At 64.1% G+C, this 23,980-nt stretch overlaps 10 protein-coding genes across 10 annotated transcripts; 6 read left to right on the top strand and 4 right to left on the bottom strand.

The window, feature by feature from the left end:
- Positions 1–494: 494 nt before the first annotated feature.
- Positions 495–2,617, top strand: AMSG_00174 (tripeptidyl peptidase). The gene has a single exon (XM_013907582.1). It carries the CDS (start codon positions 518–520, stop codon positions 2,507–2,509), a length of 1,992 nt encoding a protein of 663 aa, XP_013763036.1. The 5' UTR covers positions 495–517; the 3' UTR covers positions 2,510–2,617.
- A 96-nt stretch (positions 2,618–2,713) lies between these two features.
- On the top strand, positions 2,714–3,217 carry AMSG_00173 (rhodanese domain-containing protein). Its single transcript, XM_013907581.1, has one exon. The coding sequence runs from the start codon at positions 2,721–2,723 to the stop codon at positions 3,123–3,125; it is 405 nt and encodes a 134-aa protein (XP_013763035.1). The 5' UTR covers positions 2,714–2,720; the 3' UTR covers positions 3,126–3,217.
- Positions 3,218–3,242: 25 nt separating this feature from the next.
- Positions 3,243–6,787, bottom strand: AMSG_00172 (endonuclease/Exonuclease/phosphatase; the record flags this gene model as incomplete). The annotated part of the gene is made up of 2 exons (XM_013907580.1): positions 3,243–4,312; positions 4,702–6,787. The coding sequence occupies 2 exons, from the start codon at positions 6,785–6,787 to the stop codon at positions 3,243–3,245; spliced, it is 3,156 nt and encodes a 1,051-aa protein (XP_013763034.1).
- Positions 6,788–7,640: 853 nt separating this feature from the next.
- AMSG_00171 (mediator complex subunit SOH1) lies at positions 7,641–9,363 on the top strand. Its single transcript, XM_013907579.1, has 2 exons — positions 7,641–7,869; positions 7,991–9,363. The coding sequence occupies exons 1-2, from the start codon at positions 7,761–7,763 to the stop codon at positions 8,365–8,367; spliced, it is 486 nt and encodes a 161-aa protein (XP_013763033.1). The 5' UTR covers positions 7,641–7,760; the 3' UTR covers positions 8,368–9,363.
- On the bottom strand, positions 8,355–11,577 carry AMSG_00170 (uncharacterized protein; the record flags this gene model as incomplete). The annotated part of the gene is made up of 1 exon (XM_013907578.1): positions 8,355–11,577. One exon carries the CDS (start codon positions 11,575–11,577, stop codon positions 8,371–8,373), a length of 3,207 nt encoding a protein of 1,068 aa, XP_013763032.1. The 3' UTR covers positions 8,355–8,370.
- Positions 11,578–12,001: 424 nt separating this feature from the next.
- Positions 12,002–12,564, top strand: AMSG_00169 (uncharacterized protein). Its single transcript, XM_013907577.1, has one exon. The coding sequence runs from the start codon at positions 12,015–12,017 to the stop codon at positions 12,510–12,512; it is 498 nt and encodes a 165-aa protein (XP_013763031.1). The 5' UTR covers positions 12,002–12,014; the 3' UTR covers positions 12,513–12,564.
- Positions 12,380–15,221, bottom strand: AMSG_00168 (ABC transporter A family member 7). Its single transcript, XM_013907576.1, has one exon. It carries the CDS (start codon positions 15,175–15,177, stop codon positions 12,574–12,576), a length of 2,604 nt encoding a protein of 867 aa, XP_013763030.1. The 5' UTR covers positions 15,178–15,221; the 3' UTR covers positions 12,380–12,573.
- Positions 15,222–15,696: 475 nt separating this feature from the next.
- On the top strand, positions 15,697–16,853 carry AMSG_00167 (3-demethylubiquinone-9 3-O-methyltransferase). Its single transcript, XM_013907575.1, has one exon. The coding sequence runs from the start codon at positions 15,726–15,728 to the stop codon at positions 16,539–16,541; it is 816 nt and encodes a 271-aa protein (XP_013763029.1). The 5' UTR covers positions 15,697–15,725; the 3' UTR covers positions 16,542–16,853.
- An 88-nt stretch (positions 16,854–16,941) lies between these two features.
- AMSG_00166 (uncharacterized protein) lies at positions 16,942–22,441 on the top strand (the record flags this gene model as incomplete). The annotated part of the gene is made up of 3 exons (XM_013907574.1): positions 16,942–16,976; positions 17,081–19,313; positions 19,367–22,441. 3 exons carry the CDS (start codon positions 16,942–16,944, stop codon positions 22,394–22,396), a joined length of 5,298 nt encoding a protein of 1,765 aa, XP_013763028.1. The 3' UTR covers positions 22,397–22,441.
- Positions 22,442–22,575: 134 nt separating this feature from the next.
- On the bottom strand, positions 22,576–22,849 carry AMSG_00165 (uncharacterized protein; the record flags this gene model as incomplete). The annotated part of the gene is made up of 2 exons (XM_013907573.1): positions 22,576–22,585; positions 22,623–22,849. The coding sequence occupies 2 exons, from the start codon at positions 22,847–22,849 to the stop codon at positions 22,576–22,578; spliced, it is 237 nt and encodes a 78-aa protein (XP_013763027.1).
- Positions 22,850–23,980: the final 1,131 nt, after the last annotated feature.

Here is a 23,980-nt window from a genome sequence, read left to right as displayed (position 1 = left end):
GGGGGGGGGGGGCGAGCACGGGGCCACCACGACCTGTTCACAGCTGTATTCGATCATTACATCGCACACTCCCTCACCCCCCACCCCCCCCTCAAACACACACACATACACTCGCCCGCAAATGATTACACTCGTGCACATCATCGCACCGCTTTACGTGTACACATCTTCGACCATGATCACGTGGGAAGAGGACTCCACCGGCACAACATCCCCATCCCCATTCACCCACAACAAGCCCAAAGACCAAGACAGTACACGTGCTACACCATCGATCAAATTCAGATCACATCACCACCAACATCCTACTCACCCATTTCCTATCATCGCCCGCTGCTCCAGCTCTTGTTCGCACTCGCCGTAGAGTACCGTGTGGCAGCCAAATCGCACGTGCCAACCACCGCCGGCACGGGGCGAGACGCCTCCCCCCCCCCGCCACACCCACTCCCCCCCTCCCACCAACCCTGATTAGTCACGGCTACCCACACCGCCCTCTGTTTCCAAACAGGAAATCAAGATGACGTCCCCGCAAGCCCTCATGCTTGCTCTCGCTCTCGCTCTTGCTCTCGCCCTTACTTCCACTGCTTCTGCTACTGTTTCGACTACGGAGCGGACAGTGGTTTTTTCGCGGGCGCCTGACGCCTTTCCAACAAACTGGCGGCTGAACGGCGTGCCACCTGCTGCTGCCTCGATGCGCATCCACTTTGCGCTCCGCCAGCAGAACATTGCCCAGCTCGAGGCTGTGGCCACTGCCGTGAGCGATCCCGACTCGCCGCAGTACGGCCAATACCTCACCCCGGCCGAGGCCACCGCCATCGTGGCACCCTCGCCCGACGTCCGCGCCCGTGTTGTCGCCTGGCTCGCCGAGGAGGGCGTGCCGGCCAAGGCCGTCTCGGGTTCGCTCGACTCTGTCCGCCTCATTGCACCGGTCGCCGTCATTGAGCAGGTCTTCCACACCTCGATCGTCGCCGCCGAGCACGAGCTCACCGGCGACGGGGCCCTCGTCGCCGTGGGCGAATGGTCCGTCCCGGCCCACCTCGCTAACGACATTGCCATGATCACCGGCATCTCCGACTTTCCCATTCGTCGCTCGTCCGCGGCGCGCGCCACCCTCCTTGCCGGTGACGCTCCCGATGCTGACGGCGACGCCGATGCCGGCGAGAACCCATACTCCACGCCGTCGACGTACTCAAACTCGGCCTTTGGCAACGACTTCTGGCCGCAGCTCGGCCGCGTCGTGCCGCAGACCATCCAGCGTGTGTACAACATTTCGGCCGACCACGCCCAGGCCTCGTCCAAGGTCACCCAGGCCGCAGTCGAGTTCCAGGGCGTCGACTGCTTCTCGTACACCGACATGGAACAGTTCCAGATTCACGTCGGCGTCAAGTTCACCAACGTCTCCAAGATTATCGGCGACACTACCCGGTTCCAGCCCATCTCCTGCCAGGGCGAGACCAACCTCGACCTCGAGCAGATGCTTGGCGTGGCGTCGCAGGCCCAGACCTGGTACTTCTCCGTCGACCAGTGGATCTACGAGTTTACCCAGGAGTACCTCGCCCTCCCGGCCGCCGACTCGCCCATGGTCACTTCGCTCTCCTACGGATGGATGGCCAACGAGCAGTGCCAGATTGGCCAGGCCGCGTGCTCCAAGCTCGGCGTCAGCTCGCAGGGCTACGTTGAGCGGTGCAACACCGAGCTCGCCAAGCTCGCCGCCGCCGGCAAGTCCGTCATCGTCTGCACTCAGGACGAGGGTGCACCGTCTGATCTCAACACCGAGTGCCAGAACTCACAGAACCCGGTTACTCCCATCTACCCGGCCTCCTCACCGTGGGTCACCTCGGTCGGCTCCACTGCTCTCCTTGACAAGTTCCCCAAGCCCAGCACGGCCGCTGTCGCCGCCGACGCCCCGGCCGCTGACGCTCCGATCTGCTCCAAGATCCGCTGCTCCCAGGGCACCAAGGAGGCTGTTGCCATGTCGCCGAACGCCGCCTTTACCTCAGGCGGTGGATTCGCCGACTATGCCGCCCGCCCTGCGTGGCAGGACGCCGCCGTCAAGTCGTTCCTCGCCGACTCGTCCGCGCTCCGCCCCGACTCCCGCTTCTTCAACGCCTCCAACCGCGCCTACCCGGACATCGCCACCATGGGCACCTCCATCTTCTATCTCGCCAACTGGGGCCAGCCCGGCTCGCACATGCACACCGAGGGCGGCACCAGCGCGTCGACGCCCATCTTCTCCGGCATTGTCTCGCTCCTCAACTCGGTTCGCGTCGAGTCTGGCGCCGCCCCGCTCGGATTCGTCGCCCCGCTCCTCTACAAGATGGCTGACGAGTGCCCCGAGTGCTTCAACATCATCACCTCTGGCAACAACACCTGCACCGGCTGGGGCCGCCAGATGCCGTGCTGTGATGGCGCTGGCTACGGCGCCCGCAACGGATGGTCTCCCACCGTCGGCCTCGGCACCCCCAACGTCGGCAACATGATCGAGTACGTCAAGCGCATGAAGCGGTGATGGTACCCCATCCTATACCCATTCCCCTCAAACCGCATTTTTTCCCGTTTCCGGTCCAAAGCGCACCTCTGTGTATGGCCTCACATCAACAAACGATCCACAGTGGTGGTAGTACCGGGCCCTTGCCGCTGCCAACAGCCTGCTCACCTGCTGCTCTTGATCCCCGCCCCTCTACCGCAGCCCACGCTTCACCACACCGCACTCACGGTCTATGCTCCGTCTCACGCACCAGATCACTCTAACAGCAGCCCGTACCTCCACACTTCCACAGCTCGCCATGGTTGGGTCCATTGCCAAGGCCGAGCTCAAGACCAAGCTCGAGGATGGGGTGTACCTCATCGACGTGCGGACGCCCGACGAGGTGGCTTCCACGGGCATCATCCCGCACGCCGTCAACGTCCCGCTCGATGCCATCCCGCCTCTTTTCGAGTATCCATCCGAGGAGAGCTGGGAGGACGCCGGACTCCCGCCGCTCCCGCCCAAGGACACCCCGATCATCTTCTACTGCCGCTCGGGCGCCCGTTCTGGAATGGCCGCCAACTATGCCGAGCAGGCCGGCTGGACAAACACCATCAACTACGAGGGCTCGTGGCTCGACTGGTCGCCCACCGGATGAGTCTCTTCCTTCAGCTTGGCCTTTGCCTCAATGGGACGGCATCTATCAATCCAACCGCACATGCAGCGCGTTTCATCATTGTAAACACAACGTATCGTTCAATCAATCATGGAGACCTTACCGCGGCGGAAGGAGGGTGAACATGGCCTGAATCGCCAGGTGGTCCGACGGGTACTCGGCGTTGGGGCATCCCTCACCAAGCTCGTCGGGAAGCGGGACGGCACGAACCCGCTCGGCTCGGATCCGCGACGACTGATACCACAGGTAGTCGAGCGTGCCCGAAAAGGTGTTGGTGTAGTTGGTTGTCACCGGTTCACCGCGGACAACAGTGGCATACGCCGACTGCAGGTCGGCGATCGGATGAGTGAAATAGTCGCGGGCAAGGCGGAAGAGCATTTGGTATGGATTGTCCTCGCCCATGCCACGCTCGGAGCCGACAAACACCGGATTCACGCTCACCAGCGCCTCGCCGTGGACTTCGTCTTCGATTTCACCAGTAGCGAGGAGGACGTAGCCCGGTGAGGTCGGCAGCAGGTTAAAGTCGCCACAGAGTATCAGCGGCGTCTCACGCTCCTCGGTGAGCACCGCCAGCTTTTGCAGCAGGAGTGCCATGTGGAACGTCTGCACATCGCACTGCATCCAATTCCAGTACCCGTGCACAACCGTGACACAGAAAGGGAGCCCCCGCGCCTTGTCCTTCACAAACATGGCCAATGCCACGTTATCGGTGAGGACCCGTGCCTTGGCTGGGTCGACATCTATCGCCGCACACGCCTCGGCCGCGAGCTCGTTGAGCGAGATCTCGCGCTCCTCCACCACCTCGAACAGTGAGGTCTTGTAGAAGAACGCCAGCCCCTCTGCCACATCTCCAGTCTTGCGCAGCGCCCGCCCAGCATACCCCAGCTCTTCCATCGCCGGCGCGAGCGCCACGTCAAAGTACTCGGTCTCCACCTCTTGCAGGCACACCACGTCACCGTCGAGCGCCTCGAGTTCGGCCATAATCTGGTGATGACGGGCGTTGATGCCCTTGAGGGCCGGCGGACAGTAAGGGTACTGTCCCTCTGAGATGTAGCAATCAGCAAGAATGTTGTACGAGACAACAGTGAAGGCACCCGGTGGTCGAGTCGTCATCTTGGGCACCCACCGCCGCTTGCCCACCGACGCATGCGCCACCACCGCCGCCTTTCCTCCGCTTGGCCCTCCCCGTCCCTCGCCGTCATTCCCGCGGAGTGTAGATGAGAACCCACCCATGCTCCGTACCGTCCCCCTCGACCTTGTTTTCTTCTTGTGAGAGAGAGGTTACCACACTTCCTCCTTTCTCCGTGGGTGTGGGGTGGGTGGACCTGGTGACGACGACCGGTTGTTGCAACGTGTGCGCCATAAGCCCAAAACTTGTGGAACACGCACCGAACCTGTCGCCACCCCCCTGTCTTTCTCCCCAACTCGCCGCAAACTCCTCCGCACACTGCCGCAGCCAGACCATCAGCCTCACACACGCACAGACAAGCACGCGACCATTTCATAAGCATCAACTACCGCCACTACTGTGCTACTTGATCGGGATTGGCTTGCTAACTTGACGATGCAAAGTCCTCGAGCGCATGCCCGCTGCTCTCGTCTTCGCCATCGGACCATGAACCATCGTCGCTAAAGGCGGCTGTGCCCGAGTCTGAGTCTTCCCACACCAGCGCAAGAATGCCGCGGAGCTGGGCAACGTGAACACCGTTTCGCTCGACAGCAGCCTCAAACGAGGTTCGGCCCGACGATGCCGCCATGACTTTGCGGAGCGGGACCACGGCATCGCCAACCGACGCAACCGTGACGACCACGACCTCGGCCTGCAGCTCCTCATGATCGATGGCCGCGAGCTGAACCCTTGCCGTGTGCTTGCCATCATGGACCCGGCTGGCAGCGTCAGAGTCGACAAACGGGGCCCAGACCCGAAACGACGACAGCGAACGCAGCTCGCCGGACGAGCTCGACTCAGTCTGCACAGCATTGTCGTCGAGAACCAGGCCACCCACCAAAAGCGTGTGCCGCCCGAGCGGCTCCAGCCAAGTTGTCACAGGAAGGTACGGAATGCGAACGTTGACTGCAAATGCAGCGATCACCGGCTTGTGATCGGACGTTGCAACGTCCGGAATCGAGTCGTACGCTTCGATGTGGACCGCGCCCACGAGATGAGGCTGTGAGACAAAGAGCACACGGTCCGTCCACGACGGGATCCGTGGCGGCTTGCCGTGAGTGGTAAAGTCCGATGTACCGCGAAGGTACCGGTAGGTCGGTGGAAAAGCAAGCTTTCCCTCACGTGCCCGAGCAAACACACGCCCGCGCGCAATCTCGTGGGTGAGCTGATCGCGCTTGACCAGCGCTCGCCACTTGCGCGCCGCCACCAGCGCCTCAACTTCCTTGCGCTTGGCGTCGATGCGGTAGTTAAAATCGCCCAGCCAGAACGTGTGGTGCGCCTTGGATCCCAACTCCAGCCGCCGCTCGGCTTTGCACCCACCGATCTCTCCCTTGATCCCACTAACAGCCTCCACAAAGTTGCTGTTCCGCACCTTGACCTTGTCCTGACCGGCCGCAAAGTGGGCAGCGACAAAGACGAGCCGCGTGTCCAGGAATCGCAGATATGCGCAAACCACACCCTTGTTGCCTCCAACATGCGCAAAGCCAGTTGCCTCCTTGGCCACCTGCACGTGCGAGACCTTGTTGAGGTGCGCTGTCCGAACCGCCACCACCAGCCGAATGTCCCACAGCGACTTGGCCACTACAATCTGGTAGCTCGGCCCAAGATGCGTGCCGAGTGTGTCGTACCACGCATCACGAGTCCGCGCTCGGATCTTATCACCGTGGGCGTCGCGGAGCGCAAACGCACACTCTTGCACCGATACCACCACCAGGTCTGCGTCCAGATCGTGCGGCAGCATCAGCGCAAGGTCCGACCCGTCGCTGCTGCTCTCGGACGAGCTGCCGCGCAAAGGGCCGACCGCCCCGCGCCCGACCGATGGCGCCGCGTTGCCCATATTCCAACTCACACAGTGGATGGCAAGCGGAACCGAGAGCAAGCCCCGCTTCTCGCGGGTATCAAACTGCATCGACCACAGCAGCTGATACACACGCGTCGCCACGTCCGGCCCGGTCAAGTGGAGAGTGAGATAGTGGATCGGCCGCCCGTCCCACGCCGCAGGCACCACAAACTCAAAGGTCGACGACAACCGCGTACTGACAAGACTCTTGGCTTTCGACGATGGTGTGAGCCCTGGCAAGAGGACAACTCGGACCTGGTTTGGGGCCACCCGGTCGATGCGGAACGTGTTGGCAGCCTCAAACACCACGCCGCCTATCACAAACGCGAGTTCGCTTGCATAGAGCAGGACCCGGTATGAGCTGGCCTTGCGAAAGCACGATGCCACCGTCCGCACGTTTGGCTTACGGAGCCAAGCCGTGACGTCGAGCGTCGGCTGCGCCCAGCCCGCGCTCCTGCAGCTGTCCTCCTCGCCCGACGACGAGACCTCCTCAGCCGTCGAACCACCGCCGTAGCCGCTCGAGTCAAGGACTGACGATGCTATCGTTGTCGTTGTCGCTGTCAGCTCGCTCGCGCTACTGCTCTCACTCGACCAGCCGTCGCCTTGGTCCTTGGCAACCGAGACCAAGCCGCGCATCGAACGCGGCCGCCCAGCCGCCACCCGAGGGCGGCTCCGCCGACGCTCCGCCCGCAATCGCGCCGCTTTCACCCGTGCAATCCGTTGCCTACGGCGAGCATGCTCGGGATGCGGCTCAGGATGGACCAGCAGCCCGCCAGGCCGGGCCGGTCCCCGCGATCGGCCGCGCCTCGACCGCCTTGCCGCCGAGTACCCGCCATCGCCCTCCTCAGTGAGCTCCTCCGAGTAACCATCGTCCTCCGAGCCGGTGTCGTACTCATATTCAGATTCGCAACTCTCGCCATCGTCCGACACGCAGCTCGATCCGCCCCTAGCCAAGCCCAAGCCCAAGCCCAAGCTCGATCCCGAGTCCAAGCCCGAATCCGAGCCCGAGCCCGTGTGCGCCGCTGCTCTTGCCACTCGCCGCTGGCGCTCCCTGCTCTGCTGCGACGCCACCCTCCGACGCATACTACAGACACCTCAGCCGTGACTCGCTCTCTTGCACACAGAGCTTGGCGGAGACACGAGTTTGCCGTGGTACCAGTCCTGCAGCAGCCGAGGTGAGGAACTGGCCGGGCGAGCTGCGGTGAACGAGGACGGAACCGCACGGCTCCACATCACACACCAACACACACGGTCGCACACCGTATTCCCCATCCCCCCCCCCCCCCCTTACCAACTAACCCCAGACATTGTTCATTTTTAACTGCATCGCTTTCATGACCTCGATTCGCATCCCGATCGCTGCATGCATCACTCCCAAAGCCTCCATACTCCTCAGTCTGGTTGCCCAGTTTGGACTGCGAAGGAGAGCGTGCCTCGCAGCGAGCAAGGTCACCTCCTCTAGAAAGCTCACAACTTCACTCTCCGCTACCCTCACCCTCACCCGTCCTCCCCTCACACGCACACACACACACTCTCTCTCTCTCCCTCTCTTTCTCTCTTCTCGCTTTTCTTAACCACCAACCCCGCCTCTACCCTCCCTCTGCTGGCCATGGAGCACGAGCGCAAGCCATTCACAGAGACACCCGCCGAAGCTGCTGCCCGGTTCGAGATCGAGCTGGACTTTGTACAGAGCCTGGCCAATCCAAAGTACCTCGAGTGTACGCAGACATCAGGCGATGAAGCCATGCTACCCGCCGCACCCCCTCACCGTCCCCCCCTCCCCCCCTTTCATCTCATCATCATCTTGTTCACTCACTGATCCCTCCCGTCTGAGCACAGATCTGGCTCAGCGCAAGTACTTTGCCGACAAGCGGTTTGTGGCATACCTCAAGTACCTGCAGTACTGGCGCTCGCCAGAGTACGCTGTCTTCTTGGCCTACCCGCACGCCTTATTCTTCCTCGAGCATTTGCTCAATCCAGCTTTTCGCTTCCGCCTTGAGCACGATTCAGGCTTTGCCGAGCTTCTCCACGCGCAGCAGGTGTATCTGTGGACCCACAACGCCGCACTTCGCCAGGCCGATGACGCCGAGGCGCTTGCTCCCGCCACCTCTGCGCTGGCGCCGCTGACATCCAAAGTTCCAACGCCTACTCTGTTGAATGCGTGTCCGAGCTCAGGTGCTGCATCATCAGCGCTCGTGCCCATGGCCATCGAGTAGTCTTTACCAAAACGTCGGAAGCAGCGCCGCTGAGCCGCGCGGATCACCATACGCCGCCCGGATGTCGTGCAGGAGCGGGAGAACAAGGTGAGCGTTGCCGGCCTGCACATCATGCGGCGACCAGAGATGGTTCCACGGCATCCGCTTGTTGGCCCGAAGCTTATCCAGCGCAAGCGTGATGTTGTGCATAGCCTCGGCGTGGGTCCGCGGCGACGTATGGACGCCCGGCAGTGGGCCTCCCTCGACAGCGGCCACCACATCAGTGAGGAACGTGCCGTCCGAGAAGAGCGGGCGCAGGCTCGCCGGCGCGAGGTCGTTTGAAGAGAGTCCGCCGAACCCGAGCTTGTGCAGCCAGTCGAGGAGCTCGCGAGTAAGGTCGGCGTCGGTTGCCGTGCTTCGCCCCGGCGAGCCACGCTTGGGCGACAAAGGCAGGTCACGCGCTGGCGACGGTGCCTCAGTAGCCTCGGTCGCCTGCGCCATCTCGCTCGCCTGCCCGCCAAACGTGTCGTACATGTGCCGAAGGAGACCAAAAATGGCAACAGCGTCGCCAGACCCGATCTCGGTCTCACACGAGAGATACGCGTGCGGAAAGTCGGTCACCGTCCGCAGCGCCTCGAGCGCGAGCCGGACGTTGCTCACCTGAGACGTGAGCGTCCGTGGGTGCCGCATCACTCCGCGCAGCTCGATCCCCAGCACCACACCGACCAGATCGCAGAGCAGAGTGCCGCGCGACGCCTCGCTGATGAGATAAGCCTCACCGAGCGAGTTGAGCGGAACAGTCGAGTCGATGCAGCCAAGCGCTCGGATCCACTGCAAAAGCTGGCGCGCGCTGGCTGCCGCACGCGACCGAAGCCGCGGCGACTGCTCGCCGCGGATCCACCCACTTTCGCTGCTGCTAGCTTGGGCCGAGCCGCCAAATACCCGCCGGAGCTCATTGAAAAGGCCAAAGAGCAGCGCCTCGTCGCCGGTGATAAACTCCTCTGTCGCCCACAAATACCGCGGGTCGACGTCAGTCCGCGCCCGGAGCACAGCAAGGCCACGCTCCCAATTGGTCCACGCCTCCTCCAGACTCTTGGGTGCGACCACGTATGAGACTGGCGCGAGCCCCAGCGCGAGCAAGAGCGAACAAAGCGTCACCCCGTTGCGCAGCGGCGAGTTGAGCACGTCGTCATCTCTTGCTCGCAGCTGGTCGTCGAGTAGGCCGCCAACGTCGCGAATCCATTCCAGCGTCACCGCGTCACGCGCCAAAAGGCCACGGACCTGTCCACGACTTCCCAACTCGGGCTCTGGTGACGGCAGTGCTGCCGTGAGTGTAGACGCTGGCGAGAGTCCTGCTTCAAGCCCAGGCTCGGGCTCGGGCTTGGGTGGCGGCGTCGCCGCTGGGAGCGGATCTGGCGACACGCTTTGGACTGCCTTACTTACACGCTTCGGTCGCGCCCGGCGTCCAGCAGGCTTGCGCGACGACGACAGCGGGCGCTGGGCCGGTGGTTGCGGCGCCGGATCCACTGTACTTGCAGGATCGGCGGCATGGCGCCGACTCGTGGCTCGCGGCGTCCGTGGCGAGCGCGAGACTGGCCGGACTCGTCGCGGCTGCGGCTGGGGCTGCGGCTCGGGCCGCGGCTGTGGCTCGCCAGCCTCGCGCCGTGACGAGCTCCGCTTGGCCGACCGCCGCGGCTTGCGCACAGCCCGCGATGACGCCCGTGCGAGATCAACCTCGCGCGCACCGCCAAAGGCCTCAAAGAGCGCGTCGAGCAGCGCAAACAGCTGACCCACGTCGCCGGCAGCTAGCGCGTCGTCGGCAAACAGCAGTGCCGGCGGCAAGCCCTTCGTGTCCTTGAGCGCCCCGAGCGCGCGCTTAAAGTTGGCCCGCCGCGCCGCAAGCGACCGTGGCCGCTCAGCCACGCCGGCAATGCCGCGCCGCGACTGGACCCCGACTCGCTCGACAAGCTTACACAGAAGCACGCCGTCGGCGAGCGACGCGGCCACAGCGCCAGCCTTCGAGCCTACGGTGGTGAGCCAATGCTCGATGACTGCCCACGATGGCGCACCTGTCCTCAGCGCCTGCGGTGGCGTCTCGCTGTTCGAGACCTCGTCCAGAGGCACGCCGACCATGAACAACCACGTGCAGATGTCTGCAACCCGCCGTTGCGAGAGCCCTGGATCCGTCGACACTTCGACGCGAGGCCGGGACGTCACTTTGTTCTTCTTGCTTGCCGTCTTGCGCCCACGCTCAGCCTCTTTGCACGACGTCTTGCGGGCGGGGGACGCCTTGCGCGACGCCTTGCGACGCGAAGTCTGGTGACGTGGCGGCGGCCGCTGCTGCTTCTGCTTCTGCTTCTGCTTCTGCTTCTGCTTCTGCGCAACGGTAGCTTTCCGCGAGTCCGCACATCGCTCGCTCGAGTTGTCGCCTGCAACTGCTGCAGCCTCGACCGACGACCGCGGCGCAACCTGCGACGGCCGCGGGATGCTCGTCCCTCGCCGGGTCACCTTGGTCTTTCCAGGCTCAGCGTCCAGGTCAAACTCAAGCGCAGCTGGCATGTAAAACTGGCCCGAGCTTGGATCAATACCATCCAAATCCCACGACGGCGGCGGACAAAGCGGCGTTCGCCGGTAGCGCGAGAGCGAAGCAAACATCGAGGCGAGCTCGTCCTCAGCCTTGGACAGCGCTGGATTGGGTGCTGGACTCGAGTCGGCCTCAGTGACCGCCGCCACCGGCTCTGAGCGCACCGAGCGGGCCAGCGCTTCGGCAGCAGCAGCAGCATTGGCGGCGGCATCTGAGACCACCGACGCCGACGCCAGCGGATTCCCCATCGACTCAGCATCGATGCCGAGCTTAGCCATCCGGATTCTTGCCAGATCCAGGACATATGCCAGTGCGAGCTCGTCAGCACCAGCGCAACGAGCGGCATTGTAGTAGTTGCTATCCAGCTCTGCACGCGAGACGCCGCGTGCGAGCGTGGCGAGCGCCTCCTTCCAGAACGCCAGCGACGATCTAAACCCGGGGTCGAGGGCCGGCGAGGCGGCGGCCACCTGCGCGGCGGCCTCATCGGGCTCCAGCGGACGTGTGGCCCTCGCACATAGCCCGATGATGTCCGCCAAGTCATGGACTACCACACCATCCGCCAGGTCGTCTGCCGACGTCACCAGCAAGGTCGACGGCAGCGGCAGAGTGGAGACCCAGTACAGCAAGGTCTCGAGCTTGGCCGGCATGACCACCCAGCGCACCAAGTGAAAGCTACCGTGTGTGGGAGGAAAGGCTACGGGACTGGAGTGGACTGGAGGTGGCCGTGAACCGTAGAGTGGAGTGGCTTTCCCGTCACCGCCACCACCACTACCCCTACCCCTCCCCCCCCCCCCCCTGTTCTCTTGCTCCCCGTTTCCATTCGCCCGACCCAGTCGGCTAACCTGGCCGGTGGCCGCCCGGCTGCCGGTCGGCGCCAAACTGGTGTCCGTCGCTTCCTCCAAAAAAAGGCGCCAAAGCTCGGCGGCGCCAAAAAGCGGCTCCGTACCGACACCACGGCGAACCCTGCCGTCATGCCGAGTAAGGCGACCAAGGCGAGTGACTCGCTGCGTTGCGAGCCAGGGTCCCCACCCACCCACCCACCCTCAGGCCCGGCTTCCACACCCACCCTTCTCACACTCATATCATGTCTGCAGGCAACGAGGTGACTGACGTGTACGGGACCGACGTGGAGAGGCTGACGGCGCTGCGTGCTGCCGAGACTGCGCTGAAGAAGACCTTGGCGGGGCTGTCGAACCCGGTGCAGGGCGTCATGAAGGCCCGCATCTCGCTGCGTAAGGCATCGGCCGATCCAGACCAGGCTGGCCGCGCAGAACTGCTGGAAAAGACGCTGACCAAGAAGCAGGCCGAGCTCGATGCGCTCGTCGCTGAGCTTGAGACGCTCAAGGCCTCATTCCCGGCAGCCGGTGAGCCCGACTCGACCGAGCCGTCCAAGGCCGAGATCATTGCGGGCGTGCTTAACGCGCTCGAGCCCGGCAAGCTCAAGTCGAAGAAGGACTTTATGGAGTTTACATCGACCGTTCGCACCTTTACCCAGATCCTGTTCAAGGAGATGGGCATCCTCCTCACCACCATCAAGGAACTCAAGCGCGCGCAGGCCAGCAACGACGATGACGAGGCGTAGTCGGCCAGCACTAGCCACACATCACGTGATAAAGGCACACATCCAACACAAAGTTACGAGCCTACACTTGCCCTTCGTCCGCGCGCACAATCGAGACAAAGACCTCCTCCAGTGACGTGCCAGATACAGAGTAGTCATGGACAAGGCCGCCCAGCCTCGTCTTGATATCCTCCATGACGGCAAACAGGCCCGATACAGCCACGCCTTCGACCGAGAGCGTGACGGTGCCCTTAAACCTATTGAGGACGCGCGCGCTCTCCAGCTCCTCCTGAACGGCAGCGACGACATGGTCAACTGCATGTACGGCAACCTTGAGCACGAGACGGTATCCGGCGCCGTACCGCCGCTTGAGCTCGGCCTGCGTTCCAACGCACTGCAGGCGCCCACGCGACACAATCCCGATCCGCGAGCAGAGCACATCGGCTTCCTCCATCGAGTGGGTGGTGAGGACAATGACCCGCCCACGGCGGGCCTCGGCCACAATGGCCCAGATTGCCCGCCGCTCCTCGACGCCGAGCCCTGTGGTGGGCTCGTCGAGAAAAACGACGCGCGCGCCGCCAACGAGCGCAATCAAGATCGAGAGCCGTCGCCGCATTCCACCGGAAAGCTGTGGCGTCAGCTTCCCACTAGCCTCCTCCAGCCCGCATTGCGCGAGCAAATCGGCAACAGCCGTGTTGGCGGCGTCAGGGGCGAGGCCCTTGAGCCGGGCGTAAAAGATTGCGGTCTCGCGGACGGTCAGCAGCGGGTCGAGGATGTCGTGCTGCGGACAGACGCCGAGGAGGCTGCGAATCTCGGCGAGCTCACTCGCCAGATCATGCCCATACATCACTGCTCGTCCAGAGCTCGCCGGAAGCAGGCCAGTGAGCATGCCGATGGTGGTCGACTTGCCCGCACCGTTGGGCCCGAGGAGGCCAAAGCACTCGCCCTCGTCGATGGCAAGGCAAAGATTGCGCACTGCATGGTGCTTGCCAAACAGCTTGTTGAGATTGACCACCGCCACAGCCGGCGAGCCTGCTGCACTTGTCAGCCCGCCTGCCGCCCGCTCAGCCTCGGCCGCCACGTCCAGCCCCATTTCACGCGCGTCGTCATCTGGGTACGGCTCGGTGCCGCTGCTCCATCCGCCATCGACTCGGTTGTCACGCATGCACGGCCAGAGCAGCGGCCGAGCGACGCCAAAGGCCTGCGGGATGACCGTGTCGAGATACGGCGCCGCGGCGCTCATCAGCGCCGCCTCTAGCGTCAGCAGCAGGCAACAGAGTCCAAACTCATGACCCGGCGAGAGCGCACTGGCCACGAGCGCGTCGCCCTGGAGCACGCCGTTGGCGATCAAGTAGATGGTCCGGGTGAGCGCAAACGGTGGCCAGAGGAGGAACCACACCGGCGCCCGGCTGTTGGACCACACAAACGCGTTAAGATTCGACGCCGTGAGCACCGAAGCGAGGACGAGCCCGTAGATGACAAGCACCGCCAGCCGCGGCTTGGAGAACGGGACAGAGCAGACCAGTGAAAACGCCACGCCCGCCAGGCTCCACACCAGCACCAATGCGAGGTAGACCAGCGGTGAGGTCTCGGTAAAGAACCGCAGTTGGAAGCAGAGCGATGAGATAAGAAACACGGCCGACGCTGCAAGCTGCATCCCCAGGTTGAAGGCTGCAGTGACGCCCCAGTACGCACCCAGCGAGAGCCCGTTCATCCGCATCAGCTCGCGCTCGCGCGAGGCCTTGACTGCCACGGCGGCGTACACAAATGACGGGACAAGGACAGTGAGTGCAAGCGGAAAGAGAAAGCCAGAGATGACGAGCGAAAGGTCAAACGGGAGGCCAAGAGCGATGTACGGAAGCTCGCCGGTGGTGACCTCCAACGCGTAGTCCAGGCCTAGAAAGTCCAGCATCGCCGCCGGCAGGTATGTCAGCCATCGGGCGTACTCAGCCGATGGATCAAAGTTGAACACAAGATACGCCCATTCTGCGTTTTCGAGCGCAGAAGAACGCGAGTACTGAAGGACAATCTGCATCTCGCGGGCCGAGGCGTTAACGCGCTGCATGTGGATGACGCCCTCGGGCATGATCTCGGTCAGCGCGGCCGCGCCTGCCGACGAGGTCGAGTCTACGCCAAAGTGCGCTGAGGCCTCGGCCTGAGCGGCAAGCAGCGCAGCGTTGATGTCGACGCCGGGCTCAAAGCGCGTGAACGACGGCACAACGAGCGTGGTGCCCGGGATCCACCCTGTGAAACTTGCCGATGGAACTCTAGCCATCATCCCGCTGCCGTCTCCAGTCCAGTTCCGCCAGCCGACATCGATATCTGCCATGCCAGGCTCGGGCTCGACAAGCCAGTTGTTCTGGTAGCCAAAGGCGTTCGACATCGAGTGGGAGGCGTCAAAGGAGTCGCCGGCCAGAGTGCCTTTGGCCGGCCCCATCACCAGCTCCTTGTCCAGCAGCAACTGGAGCAAGCCGATCGTAGTCACCACTAGCAACGGCACTACAATAGCAAAGATGGTCGAGACACGCTTGCGCGAGGTTCCACTCGCCAGCTTGCGTGCATACGCCATGCTTTGCTGCCACAAGGTCGCCCCGACACGCTCGCTCGCGCCCGCCCTCGCCACCAGCGGCGTCCTCTCATGCGCCCCGACACGTCCACCTTCTCCCCTACGCTCTCGCCCGTTCATACTAAGATTGCCAGGGCAAGTGAGAGAGACTTGAGAGTCAACCAGTTGGGTGTAGGGCCGTGTCGCAGGCTCCGTGCGGGGGGTGGACCACGACGCACGTGCGATCCCCCCTCCTCTCCCCCGCCCCAAAGATCAGCCTCGATCAACATGAGACGACCACGCCAGAGCATGGCTAGCCACGCCAACGCATTGCAAGCCACGCTAATGCATGGCCAGTTGCTCGATCCATGGCTCGATCGCTACTTGAGCCGCCCTGGGCCTGCCTCGGCTGTACCTGGCCAAGGTAGGCCCTGAGGGGGGCAGGTGCAGGTATCAACATGATGCCAGCATCTGTTGATGAGCGTCTCGTTGATGACAGGACTACCATGGCTCGTGTGTGTCAAGCACCACCACGGATCCGATCCGCTGTATTCCGCTACCATGTCCCCAGCCAGGTCCGAATCGAGCCCGCTAGGTGACATGACAAGCTTCGGCTGACGCGACAGCTACCTCGAGCTGAGCACCTCACCACCCCACCCACACCAACTCACACACCCACCTACTTTGCCATGCTCGCCTCCATACAACGCGTTGCATGGAACCAGGCCCGTCGGTGGGCGTCGACCATCAACCCGGCAGAACAGGCCAAGTTTGCGGCCCTGGCGCCGTCGTGGTGGTCGGCCGACTCGCCGGCGGCGGCGCTCCACGCGCTCAACCCGGCCCGGGTCAAGTTCATCGCCCTCGCCTATGCTTCTGCCCAGGCCAACGCCGGCCTTGCTCCAAATCATGCCAGTGCCCGTGTGCTTGACGTCGGATGCGGTGGTGGTGTTCTGGCCGAGCCGCTTGCCCGACTCGGCTTTGGCTCCGTCAAGGGCATCGACATCTCGCAGGCCAACGTCGACGCCGCTCGAGCTCATGCCAGCTCCACCATGGCTGTCGGCTCGGGCATCGGGTCGCTCGAGTACGAGGCCATTGCCGCCGAGGATCATGTTGCCAAGTACCCTGATCAGCTCTTTGATGTCGTCGTCGCCTCGGAAGTCATCGAGCACGTGGCCGACGTCCCGCTATTCGTCTCCTCGCTCGCCTCGCTTGTCGCACCCTCCGGCACGCTCGTCATCTCCACCCTCAATCGCACCGCGCTCTCCTACGCTACCGCGATTGTCGGCGCCGAGCGCGTCTGCCGCATCCTCCCAGAGGGCACCCATGACTGGAACGCGTTCCTCACTCCCGACGAGCTCGAGGCTCACTTTGACGCCGCTGGCCTCGACCTTGGCCTCATCGCCGGCATGATTCCTGATCCGATTGAGCGGGCCTTCACCCTCCACCCAGACCATCTCTCTATCAACTACATTGCCGCCGCCACGCCCCGCCCCGCACAATTGTGATGCTCATCCAAGCCATGCGTCGATCATCTGGCGAATCGACCCGCTTTGCCAGCCAGTCTGCCCGCCGATCCGGCGGCACCCGCCGCACTGTCGCGGTTCCCGCCGTGGCTAACCAATATTCAAGCCGGATTCACTCTGCTGCATCCCCCCCCCACCCCCACCCTCATCACTGCCAACTCTGGTCCCCCCCCCATCTCAAGTTGCGTCGCCTGCAAGGACCAAACGCCACAAATTGATACTGTTGTCAGCTGCCGCTCTTCCGCCGCACCGGCCGCGACTGCACTGCGGCACCGATCAAACGACCGCGACAGGACGCCGCCACCGCCCACCCCACCGCACCCCACCCACACCCCTCCCTTCACAGTACCTCACTCCTGCGGCGTGATGTTCACCCCCAGCCATGCGCGGCGGACAGAGTCACGGCCTCGGCGGAGTGTAGAGAGTGAGCCTCCGGGAGAGCCATGGTGGCATGCATGGGCTGACGTGTATGGAGCCGCCCTGACATACACCGAGAACAAAGCCCAAGCAGAAGCAGACAGAAAGCTCCGAGCACTCTGGCGCCGGGCCTCACGACGGAGGACACACCATGCCCTGCTGGCTGTCTGTCTCAATGTTGGTGTTCCACCGCCTGACGTGACTGTTCCGGCCCGGGCCTCCACCCTCGAGGCCTGGCTCGACCCCACCCTCTTCCCCACGCCCGAGCAGGCTGTTGACGCCGTCGGCGCAGGCCTCGCCCGCCAGTTCCGCTCGCTCCAGGCATCCATGGTGTTCCAGCCTGCACTCGACCCGTGTGGCGCGGCGCTTGAGGCCGCATGCACCCGCCTCCGTGCAGACGCCAAGGATGGTCGTGCCCTGTTTTACTACAACGGCCACGGCGTGGCCCGGCCGTCGCTCAAGGGCGAGCTCTGGATCTTCAATGAGGACTACACCAAGTACGTCCCGGTCTTTGTCACCATGATCCTCCGCTGGCTTGCCGGGCCATGCATGTTTGTTCTTGATTGCTCAGGCGCAGGCCGCATTGTCAACTACCTTGTCGAGCTCCGCAACACGGAAATGGGCTCCAACGCGCACAACCTCGCCAACGTTGTCCTCTTTGACCTCATCATCATCGGCGCCGTTGCTGCCGACGAATTTCTCCCCTACGCCACCCACCTGCCTGTGGACATCTTTACGGCATGCCTCACCACCCCACTCAAGACCGCGCTCACCTGGGCCGCCTCGCGCACACTTGTCGATGGCCTCGACGACCCCACCACGCTCTTTGCCCGCATCCCCGGCAAGATTTCGTCGCGGTCCACCCTCCTCGGCGAGCTCCACTGGATCTTTGGTGCCGTCACCGAGTGCATCGCCTGGTCTGTCCTCCCCAAGGCCACCTACCAGCGGCTGTACACCTCGGACGAGGCTGTCGCCTCGCTCTTCCGCAACTTTATCCTCGCTACTCGCATCATGCACTCGCTCAAGCGAACCACGGTCTCGTACCCAGCCATTCCTCCCACGCACAACCACCCAATGTGGATGGCTTGGGACTTTGTCGTCGACGTACTCCTCGAGAAGCTGACCACGCTCGCCCTCGTCGGACCAAACTCTCCGCAGGCCGCCGCCGTCCTCGCAGAGCCGCTGCCGTTCTTCGACTCGCAGCTCCAGGCCTTTGAAGTCTGGCTCGGCATGGCCCAGATCGACGTCACTCTCTCGGACGCCAAGATCCAGCCAGTTCAGCTCCCGGCCGTCCTGCACGCCATCCTCGGCGCACGCTACCGCGCCCAGGCCCTTCGCCTTGTACAGGTATTTTTCCTCCTCGGCGACTGGGCGGTTGACTGCGGTCTCAAGGTCGGCATGGGCCCGTACTTTGTCCAGCTCCTTGGCGCCAACCAGCTCCACTCGCACTACCTCGTCACCATCTGGGCCCGCATCCTCGCCTTTGACCCCACCTTCCGCAACCAGGTCATCAAGGACTCCAAGCTGCCGTTCTTTGGAGCTATGGTCCACTCGGGCCTTACAGAGCTTCGCGACACTGGCTCGCTCACCTCACTCAAGACCTGCACCGACTCGGTTATGGCGCTGTTTGCCATCTCGCTCCTGGTGGACAAGCATCCGCAGGGCCAGGCTGTCGCTGCCCGCGCCAACATCGACGCTGCTCTCCTTGCCTTTGTCGTCACTTCCTCGACGGCACCTGTCCCGCCTCTCATTGTCAAGTGGGCCATCATTGCCATGGCCAAGCTCTGGGGTGCTGCGCCGGCGACCTTTTTGCTGGACGCCACCCTCGCCGCCTGGCGCGCTCTCCAGCTCCAGGCGCTCTCGTCACCGCATCCGCAAATCCGTGCCGTTGCCGTCTGCGCGCTACGCTCGACCGTCTCCTCGCTCGCGCTCGCCTACCTCGGGGCTGATGGCGTTCTGCCCCTGCGCACGTCCACTGAGGGCATGCCGCCGCTTGCCTCGGGCCGGTCGCGCAAGCGCAAGGAGTTTCTCGCCGCCATTCCGGGCCTCGACGAGCCCGAAGCGGACCTCACCCGCTTCTTCAACGAGCGCAACGTGCTCGCCAATCTGCTCATGGACCTGCTCCCCGCTGCCCTCTTCGACTCGTCGTCGCTTGTCCGCCACGAGCTTGTCCCGCTCTGTCTTGTTGTCCTTCTCCGCTTCGATGATGACCTGCGCTTCCGCGGCATCATTCCGCATCCTCACTCTGTCCGTGACGCTTTTCTCTCTGCCACGGCTACGGCCGCTACCCCACGGCCGGGCGACCGCAGGTCCGAAGCCGGCGATCCGGTCCTGCTTGTCGCCTTTACCTGGCACGCCCTCTTCACTCTTCTCGCCGACCCGTTCCCAAGGTTGTTACCAAGGCTGTCATTGTGGTCCGCTTTCTCGAGTACTACGCCGCTGCACTCCGCGACAAACTGCAGGTCGGCGGTGGCGAGGACGCCGATCTGGCCTCGCCCGAGCTCCCGCTCCGCACCCCTCCGCAACAGGGCTCGGACTTTCTGGCGCTCGACGCCAACTCGGGCTCTGCCATCCGGTCTCGAACCGAGTCCGAATCGGGCACCGGCACGGCAGGCTCCCCGCAGGCAGCGACGACCATGATCGAAGGCAACATGGTCCGCGTCCTCTCATCATCGAACATTGCCGGCGCCCTTGCGTCGCCGCGCGGGCGTGAGGCACAGCGGTCACCTCGCAAGGCGGCCCGGACCCGCTCGCGCTCCCGCCAGCGGCACGTGGCGTCGAGCTCGGTGGGGCGCAGCTCCGGCCGGGTCCTCTCGGCTCGCGGCACCTCAGCCGACCGAGTCCGCTCTGCCGCCGCCGCGGCGCGCCGAACCTCGCTTGACTACTCCACGCTCGATCGTGCCAAGCGCAAGGCCGCCCGCAATCTCGCGTTTGACGCCACCACCCTTGCCGGTGCAGACGCCATCGGTGGGCAGGTCCGCTCGCCTGTCGCGCTCCCACCGCAAGAAAAGTCCATTGTCGACCCGCTTGTCGACGCCGCTGTCGCCGTCGAGTCCAACGCCGCTGCTGGCGTTGTCATGGATCTCCCACTCGACGCCTCGCCGCATGCGCCGTACGTCTTTGGCTTTGACGCCATCTACGACCGCCAGCCGAGCCTCGAAGAGCTGGCCACCATGGGTGGCGTCGCCCTCGAGTCGCAGGCCATGGACTGGTCGTACAAGGTCTTTCTCAAGGAGCCGCTCATCCGCGAGTTTGTTGCGGCCGCCACCACCACCGTCAAGTCGGCTGCCACCCGTGGCTCGCCGCCCGGCTCGGCCGGCTCCACGCCACGCTCTCTCACTTCGCCAAATCCCTCGCCTCGGGCCCCAGGCCAGGTTGCTCACAACGCCAACGCCCTGCCTGTCGACGGCCTCGACGCCTCGCGCGAAGCCCTCTTTGGCTCGCCGTTCTGGTCGCCGGCCGCCACCTCACTCGGCCACACGGTGTTTGACTCGGCCGTCCTCGCCTCCTCGAGCTCTGCCCCGTACAACGCTGACGCTGCGGCCTCTGCGGCTGCGGCTGCCGCAGCCGCAGCCGCAGCCGCAGCTGTTGCCGCCCGTGCTTCGTCGTCGTCATCATCTTCATCGGACAAGCTCGAGCGGGCGGCCGAGATGGACTTTGGAACCAACGTTGTACGGGCGACTGCGTTCCACTCGACGCAGCCGATGCTAGTTGTGGCCTTTGCTTCGGGTCATGTCGTGGCATACATGCACGATCCGGCAAGCCTGGCCATGGCGACGACGCCGTCTGCCTCTACGCCAACAACGCTTGCGTCGCCACGACGCAGCACCGACTTTATGGGCGCCTCGGCGGCGGCCGGCGACGACGCTGACTCTCCGCGGGTTGGTCCTGAAGCCGGCCTCCGGCGAATCTCGTCGCTCTACGTGCCGTGCAACGAGCGGTTCACACCGCTCGGTGTGACTGGCATGCACGCGCCAGAGCCAGACTCGACGATGTCTTCGGGTGGCTCGGCGAGCACCGCACTCGCGATGCTCTCTGCCATTTCCGAGGAGCAGCCGGTCGACGCCAAGCGCCACCTGCAATCGTCGCGCGGCCCGTCCGGGTCTGGCGAAGAGCTTAATGTTGACGTCCACGCCGGGTCGGCGCCGTCGGAGCTGCACGGCTCGTCGCTGTACTACGCTGGCGGCCACGGCGGATCGGTCGAGTCAATGCGCTCAGGCTCGCATTCTCACTCGATTGGGAGCCTCACCCGATCGATGTCGCACTCGCTCTCTGACGACGATGTCGACGACGAGGCTGACGCTGACAACGCGGCAACAGGGCTCCCGACCGGCCCGCCACCGGTCATTCCGCGGCTGGCGCTGAACAAGCTCCGCCGCGACTCGAGCGAGGGCCCGCCTCCGGCTCCGGCACCGTCGCCAGCCTCGGATACGCACACCTCCAAGACGCTGCCAGCACTCTCAGTGACGACCGACATGACAGCGCGGTCGTCGCTCTCCTCGCCGCATGTGACGACGCCGTCGGCGGGCGCGTCGATCAAGGCGCGAATCACTCAAGTCCTGCTCGAGCAGGACCCGCGCGGCGAGGACGTGCTCCTGGTGGGCACGTCGGACGGCGCCGTCCGGATGTATGCAGACGTGACAACAAGCTCGCCGCGGCTGGTCAAGGCGTGGTGGGCGACGAAAGACAGCGAGGTCTCGCAGCCTGGAGTGGCACAGCTTCAGTCACGCGGCAAGTTCCTCATGGCCGTCGGCGGATCGAGCGCGGGTCGGCGAGTCTTTACCACCGGCTCTCGGGCACGGCTCCGGGTGTGGGACATGTCGACGGGCCTCTACGTCAAGTCGCTGTTCTTTGGTGGCGGCGACGATGTGGCCATCACCGCCATCACGCTCTCGCCGTCGACTGCGCGCGGCGTTCAGCTCGTTGTGGTCGGCTGCTCGGACGGCTCGGTCCGCTGGATGACCGGCATCGAGTCGCCGCTTGTCTCAATGGTCCGGCACCAGACCGGAGCAGTCCTCTCGCTGGGATGGACCAACATCGGCGCGAGCATGGCTTCGCCGCTGCTGGTTGTGACCGGCGCCGACGGGCTGATGCGGACGTGGGACGTGGCTACCAAGCGCAATGCATCAGTGGTCACGCTCAACGAGTCGGGCGTCTCAGCCGCAGCCATCTCGACTGGCGCTGGCCACGTCGCGGTCGCCTACGGCTCGTCCATGTACCGCTACGTCAAGCTGGTCCGCCTCGACGGACGGGTCTCGGCCTCGACCCGCAAGTACGACGGCCTCATGTCGCAGCGGCGCGGGCCGGTCTCGGCGCTCTCGTTCCATCCGTCGCTCATGCTAGTCGCAGCAAGCTCCAACAACGGATCGATGCTCACGCTGTATCGCGGAGTGGGCGCGGCCATGCCGCGGCGGTCATGATGATGGCTGCTGCGAGAGCAACAACAGTAAACGTTGCCGTGTCGACCCACGACTTGTCAGCGCCCGTGCCGCGAGGCGCATACGCCACCACCGAGCCCACCTCGCCGGTCACTGCACAGGCCACGAACGGCATCGGCGTTCGGTCGCCGGCCGGGTCAAGCAGAGCGGCGGCGGGAGAGTCACTGCAGCCTGGACCGCCTCGCCATCAGCCACAGGTGCTTGATACCGGAGGTGCAGGTCAAACTGGTAGCAAATGTCGTGCTGAGACGCGGTGTGTCCCAGCGCAACTAACACGAGCCCCGGCTTTCCGCGGTGGGCTGGAGCCTCAAGATCCATGACCTCGAGCGGCGCGGCAAGCGGGTAGTCTGCATCACTAGCCCGGTCGCGGGCGGCATCTGCCAGCGCGTACGCATCGACAAACATCTTGTGCGAGAGCGTCTCGACCGCATACATGGGTCCAGAGCCCGGGCTCGGCGCCACGCACGTCGTCAGAGTGCAGTGAAAGCCGTTGCAGGCAAGCGATCGATTGGCAATGTTCAGGAAGTGTGGCAGCGACGGAAGATCCTCGCAGGGCGAGTCGGCCCTCACCACGCCATGGCTGTCCGTCCGCACCATCCGCATATCGCCCGCAGGCAGCTCTGCCAAGCAGGGCGGCAGGCCGGCCTCATCCTCCTGCGGACAACACGGCGACGACTCGATGACAGCAGACGCCAACAGACGAAGCCTATCATGAGCAGCTGCAGTAACCGGAAGCACCGGCATAGGAGCCAGAGCTGTGGGCATGGCCACCACCAAGGGCACGATCTGGTGGCCCGAGTCCAGCCGGCGGGCAGCAACCGCTGAGGACGGAGGGAGCGGGCAGTGACGAGCAGAGGCCGAGGCGGCGGCGAGAGCAAACAACAGACCGAGGCAGACGAAGACAAGGTGCGGGATGAAGGTCCGGTAGACACAGAACGAGGGCATGGCGAGCAATAGGGAGAGAGGGGTGGAGGGGCAGAAGGGTGGCGGCCACTCGAATGGTGGCTTTGGAGGAGCAAATTGGTGGGGACGAAGGCAAATAGCCCCCCCCATCTGATTCCTTCTGCTGCCACTACGCTCCAATCGGAGTATGACGAAGGAAGAGGGTGATCCACTGTATTCTGCTATCCATGCTTCTGTTAGACTGTTATCGGGGCGTGGACGGGCCATGCCACTGCCACTGCCACTGCCACTGCCACTGCCACTGCCACTGCCACTGCCACTGCCACTGCCACTGCCACTGCCACTGCCACTGCCACTGCCACTGGCAGCCCCACCACCTTCCCCCCTCCCACTCACCCCTCACCCCCACTCCCACCCCGACTGCACTCCACTTACACCACCAGGTACGCAGGACTCCTTCCGTCTTCCCTCTATGCAAGGGGAGTAGATAGTGACACAAGGCGGGGGACGGGGGGACGGGGGGGGGGGATGGCTATACCTATGCGGCCGGGGTCGTGGGGGCTGGCGACTCGGTCCTCCTTTGGCTCTCCAAAAATTCAACATTTGGGCATAAGACGAAACGAGGTGATGGTGGTGGCCGCGGGATGACAGGGGGGAGAAGGG

The sequence above is a fragment of the Thecamonas trahens genome (genome assembly GCF_000142905.1).
Source record: "Thecamonas trahens ATCC 50062 unplaced genomic scaffold supercont1.1, whole genome shotgun sequence".
Lineage (NCBI taxonomy): Eukaryota > Apusomonadida > Apusomonadidae > Thecamonas > Thecamonas trahens.
The sequence above is the reverse complement of the archived record's forward strand: the minus strand, read 5'-3'. Positions and strand labels throughout refer to the sequence as shown.